Below are 9728 nucleotides of genomic sequence, written 5' to 3'. Positions count from 1 at the left end.
TTTTTTGTATATCAGGAGGTTTGCGTGGCTCATTTTTTTTTCCCTTTGAAGGGGGGGCGGTTCTTTCGTTCTCTTACTTCGGTGCCCACATTTAATGTGGACCTTCTTTGATGTTTCTCCATCGTTTCACGTTGCTCTTTCCCTACCCCCCTCATCCAGTGCCCCTTCTCCAAGAATGACGCGGCGATGATTTGGCCGCGCACGCGTGCGGATATGGCAGTCCCTTTCCCATCATCACCACCCCCAAACCAATCACAGCCGACTTGTTCAAGGCAGCGTCAACAAAAGGAAAGGGGGAGCAGGAGGAGAGGAAGCGAGAGGATCCTGAGATGGGGGAAAACAACAGCAGACACTTTTGCTTCATCTCTCCTTCTCCTCTCAGCCTTCCTCCCCTCCTCTCTTTCTCTCTGGGCTCACTACGGCATCTTTGCTTCCTTGTGAGTGAACGTGTGTGTGTGGGTGGGTGCGCGCATCGAGCTGGGCAAGCTTCCCTCCCAACTCTCCAACGCCAAGTCTCAGTCTCGTCTGTTGTCTCTCCCTCTCTGCCTCGCTCTCTCCTTCTGTTCTCGCACCTTAACCCTCCTCTCCCTTTGTCATGAGCCGTTCTACCGACCCTTTTTCCGTCGCCCCTCTCTTGTCTGTACCTCTCAGTATCACGCCTTGCTCTGATGTGCTGCGTCCTCCCGTGCGGAATGCCTGTCTGATTCTTTTCTTGGCATGCCTGCCCCCCCCCCCCCCCCCGCACGAGCGTACGTGCGTGCGGGTGATTGCCCTGTTCTCGCTCACTCCCACAGAAGCATGCAGGAATCTCTCCCCATACGCACGCACGGAGGCAGACAGAGAGACAGACCTACACCTGCGTACTAGTGGCAGAATCCCTCTCTCCCCTCCTCCTCCTCCTCCCCCCCCCCCTCCCCTTCCTCCACGCCCTAATTAAATTTCCCGTTCTTCGCTTGGCTATTTTTTTTTTGTCTTTTCGTTGTTGTTCGCACGCCACCCTTTCCTTTCCCCCACTGAGCGCAGTGTACAGCGACACGACAACATCAAAACAGAAACAGCGAAAGCACAAGAAGGAGCGAATCGAAGAAGAAAAAAAAATTGTTTTGGGTCCTACACATGCACCCACACCCACACGCACACGACTGCGCGCCCCTTTTTTGTTGTCGTCGTCGTTTGGGGGTCTCAGTGTGATTTCTCCTCTCTTTTTTTTTTATTTTTTTTTTTTTTTTGGAGGGAGGGAGGGGGGACTGATGGCTGGACTGTGCGAGTCGTGCCGTCAGTGACTTCTTTAGCTCCTCTTAATGACCTTATAGTTCCTTTTCCTTCCCTCCCCCTCCATCCCCCCTCCCCCTCTCTCTCTGTAGTCTGGCCCAGATAGGGGAGCACACACACACTGCGACAGAGAGAGAGAGAAGTGGAGGAGGGATGACGATACTGGAGTACCGCGTTGAAGGGTGTGTAGGGAGGAAACGACGAACGGGGAGAGAAGCGGCATAGAGATGCCTGTGTGTTGTGTGTGTGGGTGTGTATATATACAAACAAACAAACAAACACACAACACACAACACAAACACACACACAGGCTGCTAGATAAGATAAAGCAACAAGTGCATGGTGGTGTGCGCACGAGTCGAGCGAGTGTGTATCGAGGTGCGCCTATGCATGCCTAAATCAATTATTCATCATATGAAGCAGACATATATAGCAAAAGAAACGACAAGGAAACAATCGAGAGTGATGAATGCCATGCTCATCACCGTAGCAGAAGAAAGGAGAGAGGGGGTTGAGAGCGACGTGCCCTACAATCCCTTTCGGCCCCCCTCCCTCCATGAATACGTTCAGCGACAGCGCATGTCTGTCATGCGTGGTATGGTGGCTCACCTGTCGCACGCAGACTCTGCTTCTCCTCCCCTTTCCATCTTCCCCCCCCCCAATCGTATCGCCTCAACGCTTTTATTCACGGCATTCTCATTTGTTGGTGCTTCCCTTGGCTGCTGCCTCCTGTGCCACACCCCGCACGTGGGCGCGCATCCCGTGTGTTGTGCGCCGTTTGGTGACAATGACGCGCGGCAATCATTGACGCCTTAAAAGAGAAAAAAGGGGAGGAAAAACAGAACTCCCAGAGAGAGAAAAAAAGGGGCAAAAAGAGAAGTACGCCCCCCCCTCGCGCTTACACACGCGTGCATAAGCCCTCTTGCTGAAGGTGGGTCAAGTATTTGCTTGTCTCTCGCGCGCGCTCTCTCTCTTCGCGCCGCCATCTCACCTGGGGGCACCTCTTAACCCCGTTTCGCGCCTCTTCCCTTCGCGAAGGATGCTGCGCGTCACCCCCAGCTGCTGCGCCAGCAAGGTGACAGCCGGCAATGCCAGGAATCAAGCTGGATCGCCGCGGCGAAAAGCTAAGATCTTTCACGTCATACCCGGCACCCCTGTCACACCGGTAGAGAAACTGAAGGAGCAACGCCGCCGCTTTGGCCAGGACCGGTACTCGCGGCAGCCCGAGTACAGGCCAGGGCGCAATGTCCGCATGGACCCCAACAGCTTCACCCTGTATGCAACGACGAAGGGTGTCATGACAATCCGCACCTCACGCATAAACCCTTCGTACAAGTGGCTCGACGTGGAGCCGGACATTCAGAAGGTTTTTCGTAGTCGATGCATGCGCGCTGCCCTGCAGGCTCGTGGGAAGGCCTCCATGATGGTGGGGGACAACGTGCACTACCGCGCTGAACTGGATCATGTGACGGAGCCACAGTGGCGCGAGCGGGTGATGCAGGTGTCGAAGGCAACAGAGCGCTTTCAAGACCCTAACTGCTTTACTCGTGGACTGGTGCCTGCCCTGCGCCCGCTTAGCCGCTACTCGTACGAGTGAATTTTCCATTTCCCGCTCCCCTGCAGTGACGCATGGGCACCATGTGCTCGCGCACCGTACGACAGTGGTCGAGTCAGCGGGCAACCCGGAAAGGTAATTGGCAAGGGTCGCCGCTTGAAGACTGCACCCCGCTCCCCGATCTCTCTTTCTCTCGGCCCACTACCGCCGGTAAGAAAAGGGGGGGGTCGTCTTTGGATTCGCGCCTCGGTGGGAGTGTCTGTGCGGAGGAAGAAGAGGGGTGGAGGACAGCCGCGTCGTTTCCCCACGGCTCTTTGGCCCAACTGTGTGGGCGCACCTTCATTGGGTGTGAAAGGGAGGGGGTGGGGGGTGGTGCGCCCATGCGCCTTCCACCTCCTCTTCTTTTGATCCTCGTTGCACCTTGTCGTCCTATTTTTACGCGCTCGCTGACTGCAGTGCGGCATGCACTACGAGGCGTACACATGCGCTCACCTCTCCTTCTCCCACTCTGCCTCTTCGTCCGGTGCCGCAGAGAACCCACAGCCCCTCTACGCACACAACGTTGCTGTTTTCCCCGTCAAAACATTTTTTCCCCCGGTGACGAGGAAAAGGGGGACACCTCCGTGCGTGGTATCACAGACTTCACACACACACACACACGAGGAACTCTCTTGTACCTTTTCCTCTCTCCGCTGCCCGCGCGTGCTGTCTGAGCTGCCACTTCAGACTTCATCCTCTCAGCATCCAGCTCCTGCGCATACCTCCCCTTTCTCTCTGATGGTTCAAGGGGTTTTGCTTTCGTGTTTACAGCTGTAGAAAGTGCATCTCGTCCCCCTCACCCTCCCCGCAGGATTACCTTCAATGTGGAAACACTTCCCCCTTCTGCCTGCTCCTTGGCCTCGCTTTCACTCTTCCCTCACCACCACCCCCGTCAATCTCTCCTTTGTTAAACGCCCTCACACCTGCCAACACTCGGAATGCTGCGTAGTTCATGTTTGGAAGCAACCGGCAGCACCACGCCCATCACGACCGCACTGAACCACACGTTCATATCTAAAGCCGCTCACATCACCTCCTCCTCTCCTCTCCTCCCCCCCCCCCCCACCCTCACACACACACACACACACACGATCTCTCCTTTCTACACTCAGTCCGTATACAACGCCCTCCCCCTCCTCGTACTCCTCCTCCTTCACCTTACCCTACACCCTGCATCATCCAGGGTCGCAAGGAGACACACAGAGATCTGCGGGCACGTGAGCACCGCCACTTCCCCCCCCCCCCATCGTCCCTCTCCGCGGCGCCCCTTTCCTTTCCTGTCTCGCGTCATTCTGTCACCCCACCCCCGCACACGTCGACAAGAGCGGGGGCACCGACGAGCAGGTCAGGCGCGCATATGCGTCCTCCGTTTCCCTCATCACCCCACAAGAGCAACAATGCCGGTTCGCCGTTACGGTGGCCGTTACAACAACAGCTCGTCCGGTGTATCGAATGCGCTGAGCTCGTCCAGCACCGCTGGGTTGCGGCCATCGCCGTCGTCCAGAGAGAACTCGACGCCCCTCTCTACACACCACGATCCCGCCTTCCTGAGTACCAACCATGCGAAGAATGAAGGGGGCCTTTGCCAGAAACACCATGTCAGGTTCCGGGAGCCAAGCGTCGAGGTCGAAGTGGAGATTATGGACGACGAGCCGTCACGAGGCCTGCAGAAGCCGCCGAGCAGGGCGCGGCACGCCGCAGACGCGAACAACAACAGCGCCAGCGCGCAGTGCAACACCACAAGGACGTCCGACTACACCTTTTACACAAATGAGGACCAGAAAAAGGTGTACGAGGCGCTGCGCTCGCTGCGGCCTTTGCCGGAGCTGCAGGAGCCGCGTCGCGTGAAGGAGTACTCAGAGGTGTCGATCAAGGAGTCGCTCTACCGCATCGTCGAGGCACACGACGTCATCATGGTTGCCGGGGCCTTTTTTGGAGACGAGGGCAAAGGCAAGACAGTGGATGCGGTCGCCCATCACCCACTCTGCACGTGCATCGCGCGGGTGAACAGCGGGGAGAACGCCGGCCACACTGTCTATGACAAGGCCGGTCGCAAGTTTGTCTTCAACCTCGCACCGTCCGGCCTACTGCTGCCTGGCAAGAGGAACTACATTGGCCCTGAGTGTGTCATGGACCCTGTCAGCTTCATGGAGAAGGAGATTATTCAGCTGATCAGCGCCGGTATCGACTACCATGACCGTCTCTTCATTGGCAACGTATGCATTGTGACGCCGTACCACAAGCTTTTGGACCTGCTTGGCTCAGCGGCAAACTCGTCGACGCTGAAGGGCATGGCGCCAGTGCACGGCAGCAAGGTGATGAAGCGTGGCATCCGGCTGGACCACATCTTCAACGACGACGAGACGCTGCGCAAGCGGCTGGAGAAGGACATGGAGACCTACCTTGGTCTGCTCAAAGTGAAGAACCTCTCGGACGCCGACGTGGTGCGGCTCTGTCGCGAGGAGAACAGCGACGGCGTTCTGCGGGTACCGGACTACGTCATAGCGTTTGCGCAGGCAAAAGAAAAAGTGAAGTTCCTCATGAACCTCTATCACGACCGTGTGCGGAACAACCCCGACTTCCCCGCTCGCTGCGACGTCATTTACGAGCTGCGGGCGGCGGTGCTGCGCGGCGAGAAAGTATTGCTCGAGGGCCCCCAATCTTACTGGCTTAGCAACGCCCGCACAAAGTTCTGGGAGAGCACCACGTCAGCGGACACCACCGCGGCCGGCTTGCTGGCAGCCTCGCAGCTTAACTTCCAGCAGTTCAAGTCCGTCGTTCTCAATGTCCACAAGGCCCCAGGGTCCAGTCGCGTCGGCATTGGTGCCTGCCCCAGCAGCTTCGTCCCGCAGGACTTCTTCAGTGCCCAGAACATCAAGACGCTACACGACTTGCCACCGGCGACGTGTGCCAACTTCGAGGCTATTCAGCGCACTCTCTTCCGCGACGGCTTTCCCTACAGCAACGACAAGGCAAAGCACAATGGTATCATGGCGCCGGTAGAGTACTCGGACGAGACCGGTGACTACAACATCGGCGTCGCCATGGCCATCGCCTCAGCGCAGCACCACGGCGAATGTGGAGCCGTCACGAAGAAGCCGCGCGTGTGCGGCTTCTTCGACTGCGTCCTGCAGCACGAAGTGAACAGCATTCAAGGCCCATACCTCACTATCTCCGCTCTTGACCGCGGAGACGAGTACGACAAGGTCGGCGTCACCATCGCCTACGTCTATTACAACCCGGAAGGGAAGCAGGTAAACGTAAATGGGCACGTGTACAAGAATGGCGACATCATCCGCGCCGGTGATCCGGTACCGAGCGAGTCGGCCCTCTACCACTGCCATCCGATCGTAAAGCTGATTGACGGCTGGCGCGACAACCCGATCGCCGCGGCGAAGCGCCGCCGCAACACACCGCTGCCGCGCGGTTTGTGTGAGCTCCTTTCCACCATTGAGTACTTCACCAACTGTAAGGTTCTATCGATCGGCAACGGACCGAATGGAGACGACATTATCTACCTGCGCCAGTAGCGTCGCCTGATTTTCTTTCTATGGGTGCTGCGAAGAAGTGAGGAGCGTGTGCGGTATAACGGGGACGTGTGAGCGTTGTCCGTGGCGGCGGCAAGCAACACGCAGCAGCGTTGAAGGGGGGAGGGAGAAGGGGCGGCTCGGAAGAGAGAGAGCCCCTTGAAAGCAGGCAGGCAAGCATCGTGTGCGTGAAGGATGAAAGCTGTGCAGGGGGAGAGAGAAGCGGCACTCACCTCCTGCCCCTTTCCACCCATTCATTCATCCAGCCTCCTCCCCTCTCCTCCTCCTTTTTCCTGTTCACTCTCTCGCTTTGGACTCCCTAACGTGTGTTTATGCCAGTCATTTCCTCCCCGCTTTCGCCTTCTCTCTCTTTCCCCCTCGCTTGAGGTGTTGGTGTATTTGTTTGTTTGCTTTTCATGTAAGACTTGTTCGTTGTCGAGACGAGCTACTTCGTGTTCTCTCTCTTCTTTGTCTTGTTCTTGTCGAAACCTCCACTGGACATTGCACCCTCAAGGTCCCTATTCCTGCCATCATTATCACCATTGCGGCCGATCTCTCCCTCCCTTCTTTCCTTAACTTTATCTCGCGTACTCTATCTCGCTCTCTTTCCTCGGTATATCGGAATCAGGAAGCAGGCATGGATGTGCGCGCTGTGGCATCTTCCTCCTCCCTTCTCACTCGCCTCATTTAACCTTCGTCTGCCGCAGGACTTCCAGGCCTGAGCACGCGCACGGTCATTCAAGTATCCATGTATGTCTCTCTCTCTCTCTCTCTCTGTGTGTGTGTGGGTGGGTGTGTGTCTGCGTGTGTGTGTGTGTCAGGTGAGATCGCTCCCGTATGGATGCTGTTTTTTTCCCCCAAGGCGGTGGATGTGGGAGTAATGACAGAGAAAAGAGGAGGAGAGTGTCCCCGAGAGAGGAGGAGGCATAGTACTGCAAAGCATCAGCTTGTGGGATTCACCAGATGAGTGACGGAGACTACTGTGGTGGAACGTGTGATGACTGGTGCTGAATTATGGCCACCTAGTCTCTGCCGAAATGTATCTCTGCAACGGTCTTCCTTGCTTTCTCTCTGGCTGTTGGCTTGTGTTTGCCTGTGCCGATATAGATGTGTGGGGGTGTGTCTTTGCCTGCACGTTTGTCCCCTCCCCCCCCCCCCACCCACCCTCTTTCCTTCCGCCTTTGGTTGGACGAGGTGGGGAGGGGGAGGGCGAGCGAAGACGTGGGTATACGCCTCCTCCTCCCATCACCCCCTCCCCTGTGCTGCCCTTTTTACGCCTCTTTGTGCTCTCGTTTTGGTGTTCAGACACGACTCAAGTTGAAAGAACCATGAGGACCCCACACAGGCCCAAGACATGCCCACACAGAGAGAAGAGAGAGAGAGCGGGGGGGCATCCGGGCGAGCCCATCTACGTGTGATCGCGCCCTCCCTTTCCCTCTCGAAGGGCCGTCCCACTACCACCACCTCTCCTCTCCTTGCCTACCCCTTCGTCCTCCTCTCACTCACCCATCTACGCTGCCCCCCCCCCCCCCAGTGAGTCACCATGGGTATGCTCATGTGGTGGCCGAGCAAACAACTCAAAGCTAAGGGGGTGGGGGTGGAAACATCCAAGCAAGCAAACAAAAAGCATTAGATGGTGGAAATGGCAAGCACAGACACACACAGGCACGCGCACAGCGGTGCGGGTACAACGTGAGCGACAAAGAAGAGGGCAAAGGTCTTCCTTGCTGCTCTTCTCCACACACTCACCCCTCCCCTTCCCCTTTTCCCACTTGGGAGTTGTTTGTCTTGATCTGCCCCCGGTGAGGCGGACAGAAAATGGCGACTGTATTGCGCATCGATGAATTCGGCGGAGAGGGCATTGGGGGGCGGGGAACCACTTTCGTCGCTACCAGAGGCATCCCCCTTCTCTCTCACACTCGCTTGGTGGGCCCGTCTGTCGAGAAGGCCGACGTGTTTTTTGGCCGCAGGTTGGCTCACAAGTGAGCGCCCCTTCTCTCTCTCTATGACTCGCACACGACTCTTTTTTCCCTCTGTTTCCTTCGCTCTACTGCTCTGTCGATCTGCTGCTCTCACCCTTGTGGCCTCTGCGACACCTCTCTCGTAATACAACATTAGATCCCTGTGGTGCAGCTTTCACCACCGTCATCATCCATCACCAAGTCCCGCCCTGCTCTCCTCCCGCACATCCACCATGGCTGACTACGAGCCCGAGGACAACCTCGAACAGAACAGCACCCTGAGCAGCGAATCGATCCAAGAGGATATGAGCAACCTCTTGCGCACAAAATTGACGGGCGAGCAGTGGAATCCCGCCAAGGTAGATGGCTGGGTGGAGGACATTATTAACTCGATCCTAACTGAGCTCGCGGAGCTCAAGAAACCGTACAAGTACGTCGTCACGTGCGTGTTCATGCAGCGTACCGGTGCCGCGCTTTCCACCGGGTTCATTAGCCTCTGGGACAATACAAAGGATGGTATGGTGCACGTCCCTTTCGAGAACGACTCATTTCACTGCCTGGTGACAGTCTACTTCCTGAAGAACGACTAGGCGTTGACGTCGCTGCCATCATCCAGAGTGAGCGGAAGAGAGAGGCAGGGGTAGTGGCGGTACAGGGCGCAAAGGGGCTCCAAGAAACAAGGAAGGAAGAGGGAGAGAGAATTAGGGGGTGACTATGAACGACTCACGTGCATTCCGTGTGTGATAGGCATATGTGCTGTCCACTTTCCCTTATTCGCTTCTTCTCTTTATTCTCCTCCAGCTGCCCATCTCCCTCTTCCCTCCCCCCTCCCTCCCCTCCTCACCACTCAATCATGATGGCTCCCCTTGGTGTCGCTCTCGGTAGGGGGGGGGGGCGCATGTGTGCATGCTGGGGTTCGGCTTCGATGTAAACCAGAAGATGCGAAAGGTCACGGGGGAACTCGATCTGGAAAAGAAAAAAGGCAAATCCCACCCACTCACCTACTCCTGCTCTCCCCTTCTCGTCAGATACGATGTGCCATCCTCATTCGGCGCCCACTCAGCACATGGGGGTAGGGAAAGAGAGGGGGGGGTAAGTTAGAAGGCTGCCCAAGCGTGTGTTCGTGTTACCCGGCGCATTATGTATGTGAAGGCACCCCAGAGGGGGAGGGGAGGGGGGGCACGAACAACAATAGCAACACCCGCAGCGCGCCTCTCTGTTGCCTTGTCTGCAGCTGCCCGTTAGCCCGGTACCGTTTCTCCCCACTCCTGCCCACCCTCTACATATTCCATAGCGCCTCTCTCCTTGCGAGTGTTTGACGAGCGCTTTTGTAGGCGTGTCGGTGGTGGTGGTACGGCGCATGAGTCGTTATGT

The 9728-nt window shown here is 56.9% G+C and overlaps 3 protein-coding genes across 3 annotated transcripts; all 3 read left to right on the top strand.

Annotated features, from left to right (window-relative positions):
* Positions 1-2311: 2311 nt before the first annotated feature.
* LBRM_13_0980 (conserved hypothetical protein) lies at positions 2312-2869 on the top strand (the record flags this gene model as incomplete). Its single annotated transcript, XM_001563190.1, has 1 exon — positions 2312-2869. One exon carries the CDS (start codon positions 2312-2314, stop codon positions 2867-2869), a length of 558 nt encoding a protein of 185 aa, XP_001563240.1.
* Positions 2870-4263: 1394 nt separating this feature from the next.
* On the top strand, positions 4264-6396 carry LBRM_13_0970 (putative adenylosuccinate synthetase; the record flags this gene model as incomplete). The annotated part of the gene is made up of 1 exon (XM_001563189.1): positions 4264-6396. One exon carries the CDS (start codon positions 4264-4266, stop codon positions 6394-6396), a length of 2133 nt encoding a protein of 710 aa, XP_001563239.1.
* Positions 6397-8587: 2191 nt separating this feature from the next.
* On the top strand, positions 8588-8944 carry LBRM_13_0960 (outer arm dynein-like protein; the record flags this gene model as incomplete). Its single annotated transcript, XM_001563188.1, has 1 exon — positions 8588-8944. The coding sequence occupies one exon, from the start codon at positions 8588-8590 to the stop codon at positions 8942-8944; it is 357 nt and encodes a 118-aa protein (XP_001563238.1).
* Positions 8945-9728: the final 784 nt, after the last annotated feature.

This window comes from Leishmania braziliensis, chromosome 13 (genome assembly GCF_000002845.2).
Source record: "Leishmania braziliensis MHOM/BR/75/M2904 complete genome, chromosome 13".
Lineage (NCBI taxonomy): Eukaryota > Euglenozoa > Kinetoplastea > Trypanosomatida > Trypanosomatidae > Leishmania > Leishmania braziliensis.
Note: the sequence above shows the minus strand (reverse complement) of the source record. Positions and strands in the feature narration are given on the sequence as shown.